This window comes from Molothrus ater, chromosome 8 (assembly GCF_012460135.2).
Source record: "Molothrus ater isolate BHLD 08-10-18 breed brown headed cowbird chromosome 8, BPBGC_Mater_1.1, whole genome shotgun sequence".
NCBI lineage: Eukaryota > Metazoa > Chordata > Aves > Passeriformes > Icteridae > Molothrus > Molothrus ater.
Genome location: NC_050485.2, coordinates 11590064 through 11612711, shown reverse-complemented (window position 1 = coordinate 11612711; position 22648 = coordinate 11590064). Strand labels below are relative to the sequence as shown.

Below are 22648 nucleotides of genomic sequence, written 5' to 3'. Positions count from 1 at the left end.
GATTTAATGGAAGGGATATTCATTTAAGGATCATTTTTACCTCTGACTATGAATGGGTGAACAAAATTCAAAGTTACCTACTTGGCTTTGTCTTTTGCAGATATTTCCTAGTAAGGAAACTTTCAACTGGTAAGGTAAGTCTCACCAATTGATATCAATATTTACTTTTCAGTGCGAGTTTCACGGTAAATATTTGTAGAACTGAGCCATATTTATGTAAATAAAAGTTTTGTTTATATGGATAAAACAAAAGGTTTTCCCCTGGATATATAGAGTGAAATTTATATACTAGGACTCCTACTGTATGTGTTGGTTGGTTTACAAATAATTTTTGAGCACCAGAACTTTAAAGCAGCCTTTAACAAGTGATAACAATAAATCTCCTATCCTTGTCCAAATCTACAAGTAAACTCTGTGTGAACATGTTTGAATCAAATTATTTGAACATACAGACTACATTTTGTGGTGCACTTGCTCTGCTTTAGTCAGAGTCTTTAGGACCATCTTGGCTATGTGGGGGTACAGTATTATGGGAATGATATTTTAGAGGTGCATGATGATCCTGTTTGAATCTGGAGTGCTCGTGAAAACAGTGTCTGCACTGCTCAGCTGCAGCAGTGTTGAGTCCAATAAATACTTTTTAACTCATACCTTCTGAATGCATAAAGCAAGAAAATGGATTTTCAGACTCCAGCCTATCTGTCAAATCTTCCGGGCCCTCTCAAACAAAGCAAGAGGGGATGTGTGCCACAGCCATGGCTTCAGAGACTCAGCTCTTGTTATCTGCCAGAGCAGAGTATGGAAGAAATCCCACCATGCAAAAGCCTTCCCTGGGATATGCTGTGCGGCTGCTCTTCATTGTCCTCATCTTTCAAGGTGCACAGGGTTGTAGTTTCTATTAGCTGTAAAAGTGCCTGTAAGTACCCGGCACTTCTGAAGATCAGACATCAAGTGCCTGTGTTACGATGCTCCTGCCCTTGTTCCACTCCTGGTGTTTGCTGATGGATAAAAGGATCCCTAGGCGTGTGTGCAGCTGTGAAAAGGGTGCTCCTCACAGGATTGCCGAGCAATGACCATGAGGACCAGGTGCTGAGCCCAGGACCCAAGGTTGTGCGATCCTGTCATGGCAACACTTTGCAGTCCAGGTGGCTCTCTAGCTGTGGGGAGGGTTGGTAAAGAAAAGCCATGGGAGGGAGCAGCAGCTGTGGCAGTGCGGTCTGGGCTTGCATGTGGCAGCTGTGACAGGCAGTTTCTTTTCAATCTGACTAGTTTTCTACATCTAGAAATTCTCAACCAAATAGTTTCCTGGGAATGGCCTGCTTCACGTCTGCTTTGTAACTGAATGTTTTTCTCTGGGAAAAAGTAATGTGGCATATCTCTTACCTGTATACACTTCTGTATCATTATCAAATGCCTTCTCTATTCAGAGGACCTATTAAACCCTTCTGGGAAAAGGAAGCCTTTTCTTGAAGGAACAGACTGGAGGGGCAGACTGGAAAGAGACATCATGATGAACTCAGGCACAGTGGTGTTATTGCCTGAAAAAAGTGGGGGTGAAAGGGTTAGAGAGCCCCATAAAAAGCTTTGGGAACTCATAAAATCTCATTACCTTCACTTAAGTAGAAAACAGAAACAAACAAGCCCCTGGCAGATGCAGAAACAGACACTACTACTACTAAAGGTTAAGAGATTACTATTTCATAATGGTGGTTCTCTGCTGGTATAGCAACTAGATAAGATGGGGGAATGTCACGCACACAAAGCCTGCTGTATTTTACCCTTGGAAAGATGTCAAGAGGATCTGCATAATACTTTGTACAGACAACCCAGTGAGCAGACCATGTGCCAAACAGAGATTTTGATTTATGTATAAATGAATACACATATAGACATATGAATTTCTCTGCTTTTCAATGTGAATCCGAAAAAAAAGTAGGAGATGACTATCCAGATTTCCTTGCTGGCTTTCCCTTTCACCCCCATCCTCCCCAAAGGTGTCATTTAAAATTGCTATTTACATTCCTAAGGGTTAAATTCAGGAATGTTCTTGGGATGTGCGGCAATTTACGGCGTGTTTGCAGAGCATTTGCGGTACTTGCCCGTGTCAATTAAAGACAAGCCACGAATGCCTTCAGCGGAAAAACCCACGCCGCGGTCCCCGATGTTTATTTCACGCTCCCTTAGCGCGTTTCCATGCCAGCTCCCCCCTCCCGCGCCGTGCGCATCCCCGGGCACCTGCTGCTGCAGCTCAACCGCCTCCTGCGAGCCCCGAGCGCGCCCCGCTCCCTCCCTCCCTCCCTCCCCCGCTGCCCCCCGGCTGCAGCCCCGGGCCCGCCGCCCCCGAGGGCGCCCCTGCGGAGGGGTCGCGCTCTCCGCGGTGCCGCGCTGCGCGGCGGGCGAGGGGTGCGGGCGATGGGCGCGGGGGCCCGGCGGGGCTGCGGGGGCCGGGGCCGTGACTGCGCCGTGCGTTGGCCGCTGCGTCATGACATCCTCCGAACCGGCCCCGCGCACGGCCGGCGCGGGGGGGCCGCTGCCGCCTGCCCCCGCCCCACCGCGGCTGCGGAGAGCGCGGCGCGGCGGCGATGGACGCGCCAGGGCCGGCGGGACTTGTTGGACCGGCAGCTCCCCGGCGCGGCCGGACACCGCCTCGCCGCCACCTGTGAAGCGCCCGTCTCGGCACACAGCGCCCGTCTCGGCACACAGCCCCCGCTCCCGGCTCGCCGTCCCCTCCGGAGCGGGCGCTCGGCGCTTCGGCGGCGCCGCGAGCTGGACCGAGCGGGCGCGGAGCGGGGAGCGCTGCCCATGGGGCGCCGGGAGCCCGCCTGAGCCGGCGCCCCCACCCCGGCGGCAGCGGCAGCGCGGCACCCCCGGCCCGCCCGGCACCCCCGGCCCGCGGGGCCTTTGATGCGCTCCCGGAGCGGCCGCGGCTGCGGGCGCGGGGCCGTCGCGTCCCCCGGCGGCACAGAGGGAGGGGCGGGCGCCGGCGGCGCCGCTGCGCGTGTGGGAGCAACAGCCTGAGCGACAGCCGGGCCCTGGAGGGAGCTCCCGAAGGATGGGCGAGGAGGCGGCGGCAGCGGCAGCGCACGCACAGATGGGCCAGCGGAGGATGAATTAGGAGCCACAGGAGGCTGCTGCTGGCACCGAGGGGGGAAGAAGAGAGGAAGGGGCTGGACTTGAAAGAGGAGGAGGAGGAGGAGGGTGCGCGGGGAGGGGGTGACTGAGTATCGCTGATAACAAGTTAAAGACTAATAACAATAATAAGAGACCACCTCTGGGAGGATCCGCGGCGGAGGCTGAGTGAGGGATCCCCGCTGAGGCCAGCGGGGTCGCAGCGCTGGGTATCTCGGAGAGACGCTCAGAGGCATCAGTTTGTGGTGGTGGTGGATGATTTTTTTTGGGGGTGGGCGGGGTAGGGGCTGTGTATGCGGGAGAAGGAAGGGGTGGGAATCTGAGGAGGAGACTATATTTTTATTATTATTTTAAATTTTTTTTAATATTATTTTCGCCGTACAAAGAGGACGCTCGGAATTCACCGGCCTGTCGGCTCCCGAGAGGGATCCGGGAATTGTGCGGTCGCTTTTCTTCACCTGCTTTTTTTTTTTGTTTGGTTGGTTTTTTTTGTTTTTTGTTTTTTTTTTTTGTTTTTTTTTTGTTTCGTTGGTTGGTTTGGTTGTTTGTTTGTTTTGACTGGGGGCTTTTTTAATTTTTATTACTCTCCTTATGGTTCCCCGCTGAGCAGCGGCGGCAGCAGCAGCAATATGGCTGGTGATGGGCTTTTTGGGGGGCGCTGGCGGCGGGAGGAGCTCTCGGAAGCCCCTGCGCGCCCGGCTCGCTGTTAGCTATGGCAAATGGCAGCGGCGGCGGCTCCTACCCGGGCGGCAGCGGCAGCGGCATTAGAATGAGTAACAATATCAACGCCAACAATCTCAACACAGACTCGTCCTCCTCCCCCGTCAATGTGCCCAAGATGGATGCGCTCATCATCCCGGTGACCATGGAGGTGCCCTGCGATAGCCGCGGACAGCGCATGTGGTGGGCTTTCCTCGCCTCATCCATGGTTACTTTCTTTGGGGGACTGTTTATCATCCTGCTGTGGAGGACCCTCAAGTACCTGTGGACTGTCTGCTGCCACTGCGGGGTCAAAAACAAGGTAACTCCCCCTTTCCCTTCCCTTCCCCTCTTTCTGTCGGTGGTGGTTTGGTGCGGTGGTGGTGCTGAGGAGGAGCAGGAGCCCAGCCTCGTAGAGCAGGACACCTGGGCGAGGTGGCTTAGGGCTGCTGATGGCACTGTGCTGGCTGCTCTTGGCTTAGGGCTGCTGGGAGCTGCAACGTGGGCAGTGTAGCTGGAGGGTGAGGTGGTGGGTGCAGTCCCGAGGCGCCTCCCCGCTCCCCCTTCTCGTTTTCCTCTGGTGGCACGAAAGTTACACCTGCTGTGCGACACTCACCCTGCCCGAGAGGCACATGCTGTGAAGTGGGACGGGGCAGATCAGAAGTTTATGTGCACCCTTGGGGCCGCATGCGATGGGGTGGGAGCTTGCATATCCTGATCTAAACTCTCAGTTGCCATGTGGAATGAGAAACTTCGGTAGAATTGAAAGGGTCAATTTCTCACTCAAGTGAATCTTTATAAAGCTAGTTCCATTCCCTGGGAATCTTTGACATTTCTGTTTGTTAAATTAAGTGTATCTATCTGGAAGTATTCTGTACATTTGTAAGTATTCTCTTAACCTAAGTGTGAAGTCTTTGAGGCAGCCTTTCTGCCCCTTTGGTTTTTGCTTATTTCCAGCTGGAAGAAAGCATAGTATGTGAAATAAGTTCAGTTTCTGCTTTGAAGGGTCTATTTTCAAACCAAAGCTAAGAACTTGCTCAAGTCCAGACTTTCGTTTTTGATTACGAAAAATGAGATCCAAAGTGTTACCACTCTGTATTGTGAAAGTGGATTTTGACAGACCCCAAAATAGACCAGCAACTGGAGTTTCTCCCCTTCCCTTTTCACATTTTTTGAATTACAAATGGAATAATATCTGCTTCAGTTATTCCTGGCACACAGACACCCACAAAAACACACACACCTTTTAATATATGGTTGCTAGGTTGCTGGTTTGCTTTGACGTACAGTGAGCTGTCTTCCCCTTTCTCCTGTCCCCTCCCCCCTAAACACACAGCACATTCACCAGCTCTGTGGAGGGCCCAGCCTTTAGGGGAAACCAGGAACAAAGTTAGAGCATGAGAAGTTGATGTTTGTTGTGTAGTTTGGGTTGCCTAAATGAACCTCCACATTCCAGTTGGAAGTTAAACTCTTACAGTGGGCTTGGCCTGTCTATGGAAGGAGTGATTGCTAAAGTTAAGGAATAAAAGCTTTTAAGTCAGCCTTAAGTGTCAGGAATTCTATCAGGCAGCACTACTTTTCTATAGGCTTTTTTTTTTTTCATTCAAAACCAAACCTGAACTTTCTTAGAGAGGTGCTAGCCAGATATGATGACACAGCTCTAATGAATTTGTGATAATAAGATACTGTTTCCTACAGCAGTAAAAGTCAATTTTCAAGGAAGGGTGAGTAGTGAAGACTTAAGCTTTGGTTTTGTTGTGTATTTAGCATTTCTGCCTCCACGGAATGAGACAAATGTACAAAGGCTCTGAGGGATCTTGACGAAAAAGAAAAATCTGCGTGTTATTACCTTGTTATTACCTCATGCTTCTTCCCTTGAGAGAGTAAAAAGTTAGAGGCTTGTACGCAGACTTCTATGCATGGTTCCTTGATGGGTGCTGTTGATCAGATAGTCCCACCACTGGGACACAGTCAGTTAAAGCAGATCAGTCATTTCTTAACCAGTATAGAAAGATATGTGCAAATTGTTTTTAAAACCTCTTGGGCTAAATGTGGCAGTTTAGTAATAGGCTTTGTTGAGGGGTTCAAACACTTCCAGTCCCAACAGTTTGATGTACTATGGCTATGGCAGGTTGTAAGATTTCAGTTTATTTCATCTTTGAGACTGAAGTAGTTCCATGAATGTCACTCCCTGGGGCAGGAGGATAAAGGGCTCTGCAGGTAGGGGGAGATATATGTCTCCTTTTAGATCCTATTTGTTCCACTTACAAGGATTTTCAAGACTCTGGCAAAGAAGAATTTCAAGGGCTGATCCTGCATTCCTTATACGATAAAATGGGGAATTGGAGGGATTTCTGTGTATGCAAGGACGTTAGTTATAACTAGTTATTGCAAAACACTTTTCTAGTATTCAGGGTATAAAGGCTAACTGAAGGAACTGGAATTATCTGAAACTTTGCTGTTATCAAGCTCATACTTTGTTGCTTGGTGAGTTGGGAAAAGCTGCCGAGGCTGCTGGAGAGAGCTGTGAATGCGTATATATGCTGTGTTGACTCTATTTGGCCTGATATAAAAGCAGTTTTGGAAGAAGTAGCTCCTCCTACTGCAGGATTGAAGAAGTTTTCTGCATGTTAGGAGCTTTCCTTTCCTCTGCTGCCTCTTCTGCTGCTCCACAGGTTGCAGGGGAGTTGGGCTGTCCAGCATCATCTCCCTATCTACATAAAGAGCAGTCCCAGTGAGAGAGCTAAAAGAAATCTTCCTCATGTCTACTTTCTGTGGCCTCTTATTGAATAATTCACATATATATGTGAATAATTCAGAGTTACTCTGCTGACACTCATGTCTGTATCTGTTATTGCAAAGAACTGCAAAAAAGTTTCGTTTTTCTTCTCCCTGCTATATTCTAAGCATGACATTGTATTCCATGAATTTGTTGATGATTGTTTGGGATGTAAAACTTTTTATGACTATGTAGAAGGATTTAGAGTGTGATTTGTTTGGAGTATCCTGCTCTTCAACTCATTTAATTTAAAGCTGGAATTTAAAACCATGATATAAACAGTTTATTACTTTGTGGTATGAAATTTCATTAATTTTTTTCCCCTTGGAGATAAGAAAGTCAAGATACTGTAAGTCAAGAATATGAAAACAGCTAACAGAATCATCAACATTGTCCCTTAAAATTCCGTGTCTAATTTATGTAATTGTATATGAATAGAACATGACTCTTAATCGTGTACTAAAAATGATTGTTGAAGGTTTAGGATTTTCATGCTCCATGCTTGCTTTGTGAATTGGCATTTAAAAAAAAACTGTCCAGAAAATGTAAATCTTTACCTTTGTTGTCAGTTTCATGTCGTGTGACAGTCATTACTATCAGAGCCCTTGTATTTCTTTATTTAATATGGTATATAATTTTAGATGCGATTTTTCAAAATTAGCTACAGTCTATTTGCAACCAGCCTTGAAAAATGCTGTTTTTCTTCTCAGTGTTTACATCTACATTTTTAGTAGTGCTTAGATACTGCTAAAGAACTTGTCTGGTCATTGTTTGTTTTTTCTCCCTTGACCAACTAATTTCTGTTTGTGTATGAAAAGTAGAATGTGAGATTAAACTTCACTGGGTTGGACACTGACATTAGTTGTTCTTCTTTGTGGTAACAGCAGAAAAATAAAATGAATATGCATGGTAATGTACACAGAGGGGCTAAATGCATATTGTACAATCTATAGGTCTTTTGATTATATGGATTTGCCTCTACATTTTCTATGCTCCTGGAGGGCATTTTCTGCTGACATTCTGTTATGGCTTTGGACAAACTCTAAAACCATGAAGAAGGAGCAGCGGAATGAGAGAGTACAGGTTTGGGGCACAGTCAGCTCCTGGAGCTGGTCAGTGCAGAATCAAATGGAATTTGTTTCCTTTTGAAGAATATGATACCAGACCCTTTATTGCTGCTCCTTGGGTCCCCAGTCAAGGGTGCCTCTTACAGACCTTATGTCATCGGGCTCTGGCAGGTAGAATCCTTATTGTGATGCTTTCAGTGTTTTGGAAGAGCTTTTCCTCCCCACAACCCAGGACTTGTACACATATCAAATGAAATTATGATTATAGGTAGCAGTTGTTAGCCTCAACTTAAAAGCCCTTCTTTGACCTTGGTCTACAAATTTTTGAAATATAGTAAGTTACGCAGTGCTTTTTACTCAGTAGAAACCAAGCAAGGTTCACATTTGTTTTGAACAGAAAAAAACGTGGTTTTGCTGGAAATACAATATTTGCAGAAGTCATCTTTGAAAAGTTAAGAATTTCAACCCAGAATTCTAGAGCCTGAGAAAACTTGTAAGTGGAAAAATTTAAGTTGTCCATAAAACAAGCAGCATTCATTCCAAGCTGGCTCTAGCGTGGGCGAGGCTTGTTGGTTTCTGAGCAATACCTGCATAAACGTCCTCTCAAATGAAGAAAAGGATTTGAGGCACGCTCTGTTGAGGAAGGTTGGAGTGTCCACTGGAGGACACATGTGGACACACAATGCAGGAGAGCCCTTCATTTCAATCTGTGCGTGGAATCCTCACCTTGACTCTGGCGAGGATGAGCTGGGCAGCAGCGTGTGGTGAACAACTGGGAGGCTCAGGGGATTAGCGGGAGCTGTAACGCATTTTGTGCTCGGTCACATGCACGGCCTGGCTCAGGCCTTCCTGTCCCATGGCTGTCAGGTGGTCTGCACCCAATCCCCCCCTGAGAGCCTCCCCAGACAGGTTGCCAGTTGAGAGGTGGCCGTGGTGGAGAGGCCAAGGTCTGAGACAGAAGGTGCTCGCAGCCCTTTGCAGGTGGCGTTTCTACACGCAGGGATGGGCGCTGCTGTGGAGGGGTGCATGCTGCTGCTTTCATGCTCTGAAAAGGGAAGGTACTTCTGGCTCTCTGGAGCTTAGGAAGGATTTCTCATTTTATAAACACATGCTAAAATAGGTTTCTGCATGCAGAAAAGAGAATGTGTGGACAAGGATTTAACCCGTAACCAAACATTCTCAACCAAAATCATCATACTTATTTTCAAGGCTCTGCAGCACATACCTTTAAGGGGAACATCTGCATGCAAAAAGAACTTGAAAGTCTCACGTTTGCAAATCCGTAAGTGCTGGTTGAAAACCATTAGATTTCACTTTTTTTCCCCCCAGTTTAGCTCCATAGAAGAAATGCTTGTAATAGCAAACAAAAAGCTTTTAAGTAACACTGATCCATGTACTCAGTTTTGATGCATTGGGACTTCTGATTGCAGAATGAGGGCAGTTTCCAGCCCCAGAGACAGAATCACTGAACATTTAGAGAGCACTAGCCCTAAGTATAATCTCTGCAGGGACGGGATCTAATGATTATAATTAAAACCAGCAATGATGGTACTTGTATGTCCTGTATTAGTGAAAGAAAGTGGATTGTGAATCTTAGTCATTGAGTGTCCTTCCTGGGACAAATCCTACAAAGAAGCTGTAATCTCTAGTCAGGTGCAGCACAGAGCAGCAGTCAAGCATTCCTTCTGAGATTGGCTCTCCTGTGGAATCCAACCCGGAGTGACAAAAGTTTATATGAATTTCAGGGCTGGCTGGTGATAATTCCTCAGCAGGATCAGGGTGTAGTTCAGCAGCAGCAAGGCATCTTGTAGTGTGAAGTTGGTAGGGCAGCAGTCGCTGTGGAGGTATAAACGTGAAAATAACACTAGATGAAATTGGGGGACAGGGTACCCTTTGGTTCTACTAAACATACCTTGTCACGTTGCATAAAACTGTGTATATTTTACATGTATGAAAATTAGGAATTATCAGAAGTCTGAGGAGGGCACAGTGAATGCAGCTTGTGGAGGTTTTCTAAGGGAAAGATAGCTGAAACATTTTGTGTGGGTGTTAATGGTTAAAAAATATTTTTCTCCTGCACATATGATTTTAGTGGCAGAGGGAAAGGAGCTACACTTTAAAAAGCTGTGTTTCTGTAATGGGTTTATATGCTAATATATGGCTGAAGGTTTAGAATCTCAGAATAGCTTGAGATGGGAGGGAGCCATAAAGATCACTGAGTCCAGCTCCCTGCTCCTTGCAGGAATACAATGCCTGACTGGGAAGTGAGTGCAAAACTCTGTTAGATCACAAGACTACACTGGCATTTATGCAAAATTACACAGGGCTAAATACACCAGTTCCAAATTAGACCTCCTGGTTTGTCAGTGTGGGCACTTTGTCCAGGACACACAGGTCACCCTGGGTGAGAGTGGAGGGTGGAAAAGCAGCAGGGTCTGAGTAAATGAGAAGGAATGATACCTATCTTCCACGCCTGTCAGAGGCATACTGGTCAGGAAGGGCCCATTTTGAATCCTGATGGTATTCATAGCCTGAGAATACATCGGGTTTGCATCTTTGAGAGGAACACTTCATTTCCATATATAGTATCCATGGTTCTGTTTAAATGAATGTGCTGCCACTGAAATGTGTTAAGTTCCTTGCTTTGAGATGATATATTGCCTGTATTTGTCTGTTTGAGAGGTACAGAAATGAGTGAGTTATCCAGGGTCTGTTGAAATAGAGGGAAGCAGTCCTAATAACTTCAATGGCTTTGGACTCAGGCCTAGATGTTCACAGTGTCCTAGATGAATCAGATTTTCAAAAAAAATAATATTCTAATATTAACATTTTAAGCTTTTAAAAGCTTTTTTCTTTTATCATAGCAAGTTGTATTTACTTGGTTTATGGTCATCATGTCTGAGATTTCAACATTAGAAACATAATATTTAAAAGTCACACATGGTATGTTTCTATTCCAGTCAAGAATTATACCTTCTGCCAGGGTCCCCTGGGGAATCAAAAGTTGAGTGCTTGAATGGCTGATAATAAGGGCGTCTCTCCTGCAAGCTGATGTTTGCAATGGTAAATATTGGCTCTTTTTTTAGAACTGCAGTAAGGGCACATTTAGTGGAACTGGCAGAGGTCCCTTGCCCCATGGATCACCTGCAGAACAGACACATGTGCAGCTGCAGCCCTGAGTCCTGGAAACCTTTCTGCATGTCTTGAGCTTCACTACCTAACTTAAGTATCAGAACTGGTAACATAGAGTGGAGAAAATACCCTAAACTAGGACACAGAAATGGGGAGGAGTACTGTAACCTCATCAACAACTGCAGCATCACACAGACAACTGAACAGCTTATCACTGTAACTGTTAAATACAGGTCTACCATGTTGTTTTTGTATTGCTCTTTATAGAATAAATTTATACTACAGTTTTGCTTCCCCTTTGTCCAAGAAAATCATGACTAAATATTGGCATACTTGGGTATATTTCATTCATTTTTCATGGTATCTTTTACATTTTTATCTAATGCTTAGCTCTTCTTTTTTTCAACTAAAAAGGTGACTCACTTTTAATATGCTATTACTATTATTATTAGTAGTAGGGAGATTAGCATTACTGGTGTTGGATTAATTTTCTATTTTAAGTATAGGGAAAACATTGATACAGATATGTCAAAAAAAAAACCTGTTTGAAAATGGTGATGTTAATATTGCAAAAATAAAGAGAAATGTATTAGAACGATTCTTTATTTAAGCATCTTGTAAGTTTTCTAGTATAAACGCTGTTCAGTTTATTTTAGGTGGGATTAAGCACAGATATTCTGTAGGACAGAAATTGGAATGGGTTACTGGGGCACTCTGTGACCTATGGTGGTCCTAGTAGGTGCAGAGCACTTTAGGTGCTTCAAATAAGGTGAATCCTTTTGCTAGAAGTGATTTGACATCACTTTTTTTGAAAGTGAGTTTGCAGATCAACAGGCAGAAGGTTTGTGATGTTCTTACATTTTCTAGGTTATCATACTAAAAGTATTCTTTCATAAAGAAGCTGACAGACTCCACTTGGGTTTTGAAGACTGAAGAACAAAAATCTCCTATTCTTTTTAGTCACAGGAACAGCTTAGGTAGGAGAAAATACTGCAAAGTCTGTCTGTATGCAGTGCAAATCTTTTTCCCCATGAGGGATCTTTTTAATGCTTTGATTATGCACTTTTGATAGATTGGTTTTGTTATATGGGAAGTTTTTCCAGCATTTGGTGTTAGTTTTCTTGTACTATACATATATATATATATATATATATATATATATATATATATATATATATATACAATACACCTAAAGGCTTCTGATTCCTTCAGGATCAGAAACAGGGGACTACTAGCTTTATGTTTGTATTATTTTCATATTATTTAAGACTCTCAGCTATAAGTCTCCTTCTTTTCTTTCACCCTTTGTGGGTCTGGCTTCTGGTTTAAAGCCATACAAACTTTTACCTGACTAAATGCTGGTTTTCCTCCTTTGACACTGCCTTAAATGTGTAACTTCTGGTGTCTTTTTGTTAGAAGAGCTGAATTTGTATTACAGATCTCTTGTTCTTGAAAGGAAACAATACAAAAAAAGTCATGGTTTTGATATTTGCAAAAATAAGTTTGGTTGCTTTGCTGGAATGTGTCCCTAGGATATAATAAAATTTTAATTTACAAAAGTGGAAAATGCTGTCCAACGTGTGGAGCTTTAGCTCTGGCTGTATGATGTAAGTGATCAAGTTCTAATGTTAACCTGGATGATATGTACAATAGGAAAACTGTGGTATCTCTGTGTAGACAACTGAATGATTCTGGGAATGACAGAAAAAAGTGTCTGCTTCTTCTTATTTCCAATTTGTGGTATTATGTTTGTTATTAAGTTATGCATAATTTTTAAAGAAAACTTACACAGCAGTTATTTAGGTTAATATATGGAACTCGCATCACTTGCACAAAACAGCTGTTTGGACATCAAAATTTCTATTTAAGATCTTAATAAGATCTTAATCTGAATTGATTTCAGTCAGTTTCAGTTCATTTCAGAAAAAGGTATTGTTCTTGAAAACTTTTTTCTCTATATAGATGTTTGTTCATTAACATTTTTTTTTAATTTAATGTTGACTTTGCACATCATATTCTGGACTTGAGTTGGGTTTACTTAATCCCCTGGCTTCTCTGTATATATATAGGGGAAGGTAGTCAAGTGTTTGTAAAGTTATGCACTGTTTTAAAGCTCCATAAAGCAATACTGTCTCTTGCATTAACATCTAATAGTCTTAATTTTAATTTTCTTTTAGCTAAGAGGTTGATACATACCTAGTAATAAAAAAAATAGATATTATAAGCTGATTTCTCTTGGAAATAACTATAATAAAAATCAGGTTAAAAATAACTTTTCATGCTCTTATTTAAAAATGTTATAATTTCTGTGGCCATAGTTGCTTTAATAAAACTATACAAACTTTTGTCTTTATTGACTGTCCACGTGATTCTTTGTCTTTGGGTTTTGTGTTCTTTAAAGTTTTCTTTTTACTTTTTTAAACAAAAAGGCAGACACAGAATGTCATAGGCTTTTCTGTATACTTTTTATAGAATAATCAGTTTTGAAGATTTCTGCTTGCAGCAGCTGAAGGGTACTGCAGAAGGGACTCCTCACTTGCATCAGGTGCAGCAAGAAAGCAAACCTCCTGAGTTACTAATTGTTAAAATCCTTCATTAATGATCATCCAGGGTGTTGCTGAGTCTTGTTGAGAGGAGGGTCACATTGCAAAGTGAGTTGATTTAAGGAGCGTGGGTGGGTGTGTTGGAGGTGACTGGGTGATTGACAGAGCTCCAGACTGTCATCCAGCATTTAGCTGTGCTGCTCCTGAGTGCTCTGAGATGTAGGGGCACAGCAGCTTGGTTTAGAGTATGGCTGATTGCATGATTATTTCTGTGAAGGTGCCTAAGCTGCGTTTTGTGGTGTTTGCATCTCTATTATGATTTGGTATGAAGGTAATGTAAACCATACCTCATTTGATCTAATGACTCTTGAAGTTAAGTTACATCACTTACAACTTTTTTTAAACACAATTTTAATCCATCAGAGCAAGTGAGGTGTTTTGTCACAGCAGAATTTTTTTTTATTTATTTAGTCTTCCAATACTGGACTTACTGTCCTGAGGTGCTGGTTTGACAGTGCTAATAAATCCAGACTTTAATACTGTGAGACTTGTTGCAAGGTACCTCAGCAGTGTTGACTAGTAAGTAGTGGTAGCTCCACATCCTAAACCTTTCTATGTGTTTTAAGGCCTTTTCACTGAGTAGAAATGCTTTAATGGGTAAAAACTGAATGCTGAAAGGTTTAAAGAGAGAGGTTGTTCCATTATTGCCGTGCTAAATATTGATTTCATGGTGTCCTCTGCAGGATAGGGTTTTGTTAACTCTAGCATGTAGCTAGATAACTTTTGAAAGTAAGCTCCAGCTTCCCGGCATGGTTGGGTGAATTCCCTTCAGGTGAGACTGTGTAGGAAGATGAGCTCCATCAGCACACCTGATCTGCTCCTCCTGTTCATGGGCCTGAAGTCCCTGCAGCTGGGTTGAATTAGTCTTGTGGGTATAAATGCTGAAGTGCATTTATAGGTTCTTCACCCCTTTAATTATATTGATGGTGGATCCTGAATGCCTGGTTTTACATTGTCAGTTTATTTGGGTTAATTGGGCTGCTTGCTACTAATTACTGAGACCATCAGGTTGAAGAATTAGGTGATGAAAGCCACTGAGATTGGCTGGGTTGGTCAGAGTACAGCGTTAGCACCAAGGCTGTGGGTTCAATCCCTCTGTGGGCCATTCACTGATAGTTGGACTCAATGATCCCTGTGGGTCCCTCCCAACTCAGAACATCTGTGACTCATTCTTTCTTTTAAACAAGCCCTACCCTTACAAATCAATTATTTTAAATTTAAAAAAAAGTTTAATTCAATGTGGATCTTGTAGCAAATGCTACATTTATAGAAGATTTTTTAAAATAATCATTATAGTCTGCAGAATTTAATTTTAGGTGGTTTTTGTTTGTCCTCTGGCTTCAGGCATTTGATTAGATTATGTAGTCGAGTTAGCATCTCACTGGACTTCTGAAGGTGAAAACCTAAGATTCTTGTTTAGTTTATGTGACATTTGGAGCTAAAGCTGTGCACATGCTTTAATATCAGAGATGCAATACATCTGCTACAGAGACAGACTTTGGAGAATTGGCATCTCTTACAAGTGATGCAAGTTGGTTTGTGTTTTGTATTGATACATTTTAAGTAAAACTAATTCCTGTGCTATGTGTCAATGCTTCTGTATCATTTAAGTTCTATTTAGAGGGCTAAAAAGCTTAAGTTTTTTGTAGCATTTTATGCAAGTGGGAAAATTCATTCTTAGACTTCCAGGATACGATTGTGAAACATTCCACCCTGTATAAGGAGCATTGTGCCTTCAAAATTTGTCTTAGCAATTTAGAAGATCTGAACTATTTTTCTGTTGTAGTATGCTGAGGCCAGCTGGTTTTGCAGGCTTAGTTGTGCCACATCCTCTTACCAGCTTTGGCCAAGGGGCAATGCTCTGCCCCATGCATCTCATGCTGTAAAAGCAGATAATAAGGAGAAAGCCAGGAGAGGAGGACTGTCAAAGAACTGATTTGTCCCAGCCCATGTAAAGCAACCTAGTGATTAAGATAAGCAGATGATATAATTATCCATTCACCCCTTTTGTTAAATTTATGAAGGGAATGTAGTTTATGAGTCCTTTAGGGCAGTTACTATTTTGAAGACCTACAGGTAGTTATAAGTTGCCCTGCTGATCCAAGTTCTTGTGTAGATTTATTTTTTACATGAGCAGAGAATAGAAGGAATTTTAAAAAAAGCTTTAATTTGGGTGGGATGAAATTTTACCTGTAGTATATTGAGGAATTTTTAAGGAGAGAAAAATAATGTGGTGGAGGGAATGAAGGCTGGTGACAAGAAGGAGGGATTCTGTCTAGTTCAACAAGCAGTGCATGGTATTCACTTTATATGCAGACTCTTGGAATATGCCTGCTTCATTGCCATTAAGAAAAAATCAAACACAGTCTTAGAGTTCCCATATCCACGTTGGATTTAAAGAATAATGTTACTTTTAGGCTCTAGGAAGGTTCCCAGTTAAACATATGCTTGTTGGTTTTACTATTTTTAGCTTCTTTGAGCACGTGTTCTCCTGAGATATTTATTTGTGGATGTTGTATTCTGTTCTTAAAAGGAAAATCTCTGTCTAGATTCTTTTTCTGTATCCAAGAAAGGAAAGGACCAGGGTTCTTGTCCGTGCTTTACTTCTTGGAAATCCTAGGAGACAGGGTAAATTAATTAAATCTAAAATGGATCCATCTGGTAGTGCTAGCAATGCCAGGGGAGAACAGGTGAAAGAATCTGAGCCAAAGAAAACATATAGTGCATTATATAACATGTCAGGTTCTTTGGGATATATTGCTATCAGAAGGCTGATCTTGGTGTTAGGCTTTTTACTTTTTGTTTAATCTTGTTTTTAAATCAGAGGGTTAAGGGGGTAGTTTGAAATGCTTTTTTCTGTTCCATTGCTAAAAAATAACTTTTTTCATTATTAATAAATGGCAAATGTATTTAATCCAACATGTGAGAAACACACCATTCCCTTTATGGGTTTGTTTGAAAAGAAGTGGGTTGACAGCGTTTGAAACAAAAATTAAATGAAGTCAGTTTCGGAAAAATCATTTATCTTTTAAATTTAGAAAGCTGTTAGACAAAACAAAAATCATGGAAGGTATGGTGCCAACTCAGCTTTGCCCCCAAATTTGTATAAGAAGAATACAAAATCTCTATGCAGCCTTTTTGTTGCCAAAATTACCTCATTTAAATTCTCAGCAATATTTTCAAGGTAGTGATTGCATCACTGGGAATAGGAATGTAAAAATGACTGTAAAAATTGAATTGTATTACCTGTTTTGGGAGGCATGAAAAGGTAAACAGTACAAATGCTGGGAAGAAGTGAATTAGATTAGAGAAGAAATGGCAGTGAGGAGATTAACGGAGGAGGGTGTCTGCTCGCGGCTCCGGGTTTTGGTTTGGCAGGGCTCCTCAGCACACGTTCCCATTTTATTATGGCACCACTTTGACATGATTTCTGTGCCATTGCCTGTGCTGTGGGGTGAGTGTCTGAGAGAAGGCTGCTGATGTGCAGTCTCTGGGGAAATCTGTTCACCGGGGCAGGTGCCTGGCCCTTTTGGCGTGACTTTGAAACAAGTGGAGAAAGTAGGCCATAGAGCTTTTTGGGAACTTAGGAGCTTAGCAGCTAGATCTTTATCCAGCTTAAAAAAAAAATCCATCTCATTATGTACCTTTAAGTCAAATTCCATCCTTGTCTATAATTTTTTTTAGCATCCTCTGTTCTTTTATTTCATGCTGCTTAAGTTTCACCTTTTTTTTTGTAGTTTAAAAATCCCAACAGCCTCTGTGAGAACACGTCACATGCAGGTTGGAAGGAAAATTCTTGTTGGTCTCAGTTGAATTTGCATCTCTGAAGTGGAAGATTTTAGGTGGTTTGTAAGATTAACATAAATGTTGGTTGTCTTTTTGTAGCAGAGAGAATTTAATTCCATTTCTGATAAATAATTTTCAGGAAAATATACTTTCCCCTAAATTGGAGTACTTTCAAAACACTAATACAGTTTCAATAGCTAGGGGAAGGAGAAGGATGATGCAGGAGCAATTTTTTTTTTTTGGTCAGGTAAGAAGTATTTTAGCTTTTAGTCTTATATTTTATTTCATCTTGTAATGTCAAAACCAAAGGCAGTTAACAGCTTGATTCATGCTGCTTTGTCAGGAATCTTATTTTGACAAGTGTTTATAGTTTTCAGGAGTTGTTTCCATATTAGAAGTTAATTTGTTGATCTTAAAATTCTGTGTACATCAGTTCTACTCTCTGCTGAGCTGTAGTATCTGAATGTTTCCATTTCTAGAGTGTGGCTATATAAATATTCATGTCAAGTATACATTTTTATATATATATATATATATATATAAAATATGGCCAAATCTGTTATGAAAAATTACACCAAAGTTTAACTCTTTTTACAATGTTTAATCTCTGGAATATATTGTGGAAAGCATGCAAGAATAGGAGATTACATATATTTCTCATTTGTAGAAGTATATAAATTCTGCAAACCCCCTAAATCAGTTGATTGCATGACAAGTGATGTAGCTGCTAAATGACTGTAGAAACTGTGGTCAGCTATTTAATATGTTTCATTGGTTTTAATAATTCTTCTGTTTTCTTCTGTAACTGCAGATTTGTTAGGAATTTTGTGTGGTTTATTTGTGGAAGTAGCTATTTCAGCAGACACACTAGCACATTGGAACAGGCTTGCTCACTGAGTGATGAGCCCTTGGGAAATTTAGCACAGCTTTTGAGCATTGGAATGAAAGAAAGAAGTGGCAAGCTGAGAGCAATACAGATCACAACTGGTCTGTAAGAAGACAGTGAAAAGAAAACGTTGAATATTATGTAATTTTTTTTAAGTGCCTGGTGCATTCATGCCTTTCTAGGCCATTGCTACGCTGGGTTTTTTTATCAGTGTGCCTGTTGTGTTGTGGAGTTCCCTTAACTCTTCAGTGCAGGGGTTTTGGACTTAGCATTTTAATGCTGTTTTCTTTTATCTCATCTGAAATCTATCCTCTCAATACACACTGGGGTATACATGGCCATAAATTACACAGAGACTATAATTCCCTGTTTCAATGTTGTTCTTTCCTCTGAGTGAGCCATTATGATTTGGAGGCCTGTCGCTATATTGACTGTAATTCATAGTTCCTGGTTAGTGGCCAAATTTTGGCAAAACTGATTAGCAGAAGGCAGAGAAGGTTTGATACAGGTTCTGTATGTTTACATGAGAAATACATTGGTGATATCTCAGACTATTCTACTTTGCAGAGAGAGGTCTGAAATAGTTTTTTGCAATAGAGCAGGCTGATGTTCGATGTTACTGCGCCTCCACAGTGTTGGCCAATTGAGTTGTAAAACATGAAATCACAACATAAATTAGCAGTCTGGTATTGAAGATGGTGCTCTCGGGTTTTTTTTCTCCACAAGAAGATTAGGTATCTCACTTTGTTCCTGTACTGTCCTCCTTACAAGCCTAATGAGTACTTCCACAGCTAAGTCTGAATGAGACCAGGATTAGGCTTAGTCCAGGAAGGAGGTCTCTAGGTAGGAGCTGGTTGATCAGTGTAGCAGAAATAACCTGTGGCTTAGCAGAGCTCTGAACTCCTGGGCTTCTATGGGTGGTGAGCTGGCTGAAGTGTGGCTTCAGCTGGAGCTGCCAATGTGCAGCCTTGCTGAGCAATCACACCCTAGCTAGTGCTTCATTTATCCAGGTGATTTTCTGATTACCTGGGTTCTGTAATAATGTAGCTCTTTTAACCTGTTTGTAAGTAGCTTTTTTACTGCAGAACTTCAGTAGTAAACCTTCATGGTATATGTATTTAAAATACAGCTCACTGATGGGATAATGTCTAAACCAGAAGTTTTCTACTTTATACTTTCCTAGTAAAAAAATCAAGGTTGAGCAAATTCCTTTAGGCAGTGCTACTTAAAAACTACTGGTAGAGTACCTGGAGTGGCTTTTATTTTTCAATAATTTTTTAGATATTAATCCACAAATCCCAGCATTCTCATAACTGGGGTCTTTGTGTGTGGCATTTATACAACTGTACAGCCAAAACCATTCAAAAGACTTTATTTAGCACAAATTTAGTATTTCTTTTAATTTTTTTTTAATCTAAATTAGAGTACTGTGGTACATTGCATTAAGAGATACCATATAAAAAGCTTTGTTGTACTGCTCTTGTTCAGGACTTCACAGCAGTTTTATTTTTTCTTAGTGGTTAATGCTTCTAGGAGTAATTCTACAATTAAATACTTTTATCATCATAGACTTGAAATACTTGTTTTTGTACAGCTGAGTATCAGTTTGTTTACCCAAATTTTTCCTCTCTTCACCCAGTGCTCTGTTCCTTCTGCAAAGAGCAGCTATTCCACGACTTTGTATAAATACAATACACTTTTACTGTATTGTCTCTATGTAATTTTGGACAATACACGTCATGCAGGGCTGGTGCATTCTTCCGTAATTTATTATGATGTGCAACTTAGTGTTTGTGTACAGATCCCTCTGGTGTTCTAATGGTGCATGGACGCTGGGGATAAATGATAAATTCCAGGTAATGTATGAATCATATGGAAAAAAGTGAGATATGCTTGCAGGACTGGAGGATGGTGGCTGTGGATATCCATCTAGTCTGGGGTGCATCTTCCTTGGCAGCCTGTATATTACTTTGTCTGAGGGATTGTAGGGCTTCTTATTTTTTCTATTCCTTTAATTATTACTCAGTAGGGAACCTTCTTGACACTTTGATATGAAGTTTTATTATAATGCAGACTTATTTTAAGTCTCAATATTACCACAACTTCCCCCACAACCCCCAAGTGGAACTTCAGCTCTGTGTAGGTTTTGCTAGAGGAGTCCTGTGGAGGCTCTTGATATTGGGCTCACCAGCTACAGGTCTTTCCTGGGAATTGGAAGTAAAGGAGTATAATACAGGTGTTTTCTCATTCCAGAAAAGAAATAACATTATGTAGATTTACAAGGTTCTCACATTCTTTTTTTTTTAAATGCATCCAGCAAGTATTCTCAGTCATATCAAATCTGAAGTTGTACTTGAGTAATTTTATCTGATCAGGACTGAAGCACTTGTTCCATGATGTTCTGAGAACTCTCGGTTCATACTGAAGGCACTGTCAGCTGAGGTTCTTAAAACAGTATGAAATTCTTAACTGCATAATTTATTACTGCTAGGGATACAAATGGGCCAGTGCCAAAGCCTGAATTTAGATTCCAGTCCAAGAATTCAACGTAAATGTAGCAAATGCTTGGCCAGAGCTTGGTCCCTTTCCAGCACTCCAGGTCCGAGGCCATTCATTGTCATTGGTGACATCTCAGCATTTCAGTGTTTGCTGTTTAGTTCTGTAAGTACTGAAAGCCTCCCAACAGCAGTCTAAGGAGGTTAATGAGTTTAAAAACCTAAGATTGCCAGGGGTTTGTGATCCCCAGAGTAGACTTTTTCCAGAGATGAAATTTTCTCATCATTTTAAGGAAAATCTCGGAGTAACAGATTTTCCACAGAGATTAAGAATTAATGAAGGAAAAAAACCCAATCCCCAAACAATTCACAGCCAAAAGTACTTTCATGCCTTACAGGGCTGTTATTCTCTAGTACCAGAAACACTATTTTGTTTTTATCTACATACAGATCCTGGAGGTTAATGGAAGATTACATGATGCTTATATGATTATATTTTTTAAAATTTGTGTATTAAGCTCTGATAATTTCCTAGGTTTGTATATTTTCCTTTAAAGCTTATTTTTATTGAAACAGAAGTGTCTCTCAAGTTTAGGATAGATGTCTCAGATTTTGATTAGCTATAATTAATTTCCCTTTTTTTTTAAGTTTCAGAGAGTCCTTGCTAAGAAATGTCAAACAGTACCTGCTTAATTATTTGTTCTGTGATCACTGTAAAATAGAGATCTAAACCAGCCACATGTAATGCAGCAGCAGTTGCCAAAATTTCAGTATGTTACATAGGAATAGGAAGTTAGAGCTGGGCACAGTACATCTCAGAAAAAATGTGTATGGATGTGAAGAACATCAGTCATCAGTTAAGTGGAGCATAGCAGTTGTGTATGAGCACATGGAAGCACTCCAGGAAAGAAAGAGGAACAAGAAATATTATACTTAACACAAATTTGGCTTTAGGTACTTAAAGGTGTTTACCCACAATGAAATTTCTGGCAAGAAGCTCAGAATTTAAAATAATCTCAAGCATAAATGCACACGTGTAATTACTGAGAGCTGTGAATGAACCTAGAAAAGAAGCAAATTCTGCATTTCATTGAAAAGTTGAATTTTGGAGACTGTGAGGATGAAAAATGTCAGACCACATAAGAGCCTACCAAACATTATTCATTTCTCCACCCACATCTATTCCTCATTCTCTTTGTGCCCCATAAACTCTGCCTTTTCAGCTTCAGTGAAGGCCTCCTTTGTCTGTGTTACTCAAGTAAGATCACTTTCTTCTTTACTCTTGTGTGCTCTTCTGAATGTGTGTATTGTGTAACTTTGTTCAGGAGGAGAGGGAGTGACAAAAACCTGCCTGCAAAAAACTGAGATCCAGGGGTTGCACTTCAGCATCAGCTTATGGAAGTCACACAGGCAAAGATGTGCAGATCCCACATCCCACAAAACGGAGGGGTGCAGAAGTTGTGTGGAACACTGGAGAATGCTCTAGCCTTGGAAAGGGAAAGTAGAATCCTGAATGGGCACAAGGAATGGCCTGAAAATATTCCTTAGGCTTCAGTAAACCAAACAATATGAGAAATTATGTTAGTCACAGGCCTGATTTATGGAAGGAGAAATTTTATACAGAGAAATTCTTTACCTTTTGTTTTTGCTGCCTGCACAAGGAAGAGATTGAAACTTCAGCAGGAAAAGAGCAAAGAGTAGCAGCTATGAACCTTCATGGGGTTCAATGTTTGAATTCAAAATTCCTCATTTAAAAGATGAGGAGCAGAGAGGGCAAAAAACTCCAGCAGGTACCACGTTGTTCAGGATGATGAATTGCAGTAGAGGGTGGGAGAGTTGGATAGAAGTTGAAAGTTAGAATTGAAAAGTTGCTAGAAAAAAAGAACTCTTTTTACATTTGCTTGGTCAATGTCCAGTATCCTCTTTTTATCCAGTGTAAATAGGAAAAGTTTGTGGCACGTCACTATTGGTTTTGGTTTGTTGTCCAAACTCTTATTTTGCTGACTTGAGTGGCAATTTAGCGTTTTGTCCAAAGTCAAAATATTTCTCTCTGGTTTTAGAAAAACAGTTCC

The 22648-nt window shown here is 41.3% G+C and overlaps 1 protein-coding gene across 17 annotated transcripts in view; it reads left to right on the top strand.

Annotated features, from left to right (window-relative positions):
* Positions 1 to 3444: 3444 nt before the first annotated feature.
* KCNMA1 (potassium calcium-activated channel subfamily M alpha 1) overlaps positions 3445 to 22648 on the top strand; it is a 414751-nt gene continuing 395547 nt past the window's right edge. For 7 of the 17 annotated variants that reach the window (XM_036386077.2, XM_054515514.1, XM_036386091.2 and 4 more), the window contains exon 1: positions 3448 to 4150. In XM_036386077.2, the coding sequence (XP_036241970.1) occupies positions 3842 to 4150 (309 nt within the window). In that variant the 5' untranslated portion in view covers positions 3448 to 3841. Of the gene's footprint in view, positions 4151 to 22648 lie in introns of all 17 variants that reach the window. The other 10 variants (XM_036386078.2, XM_036386073.2, XM_036386082.2 and 7 more) reach the window with 5 other exon arrangements.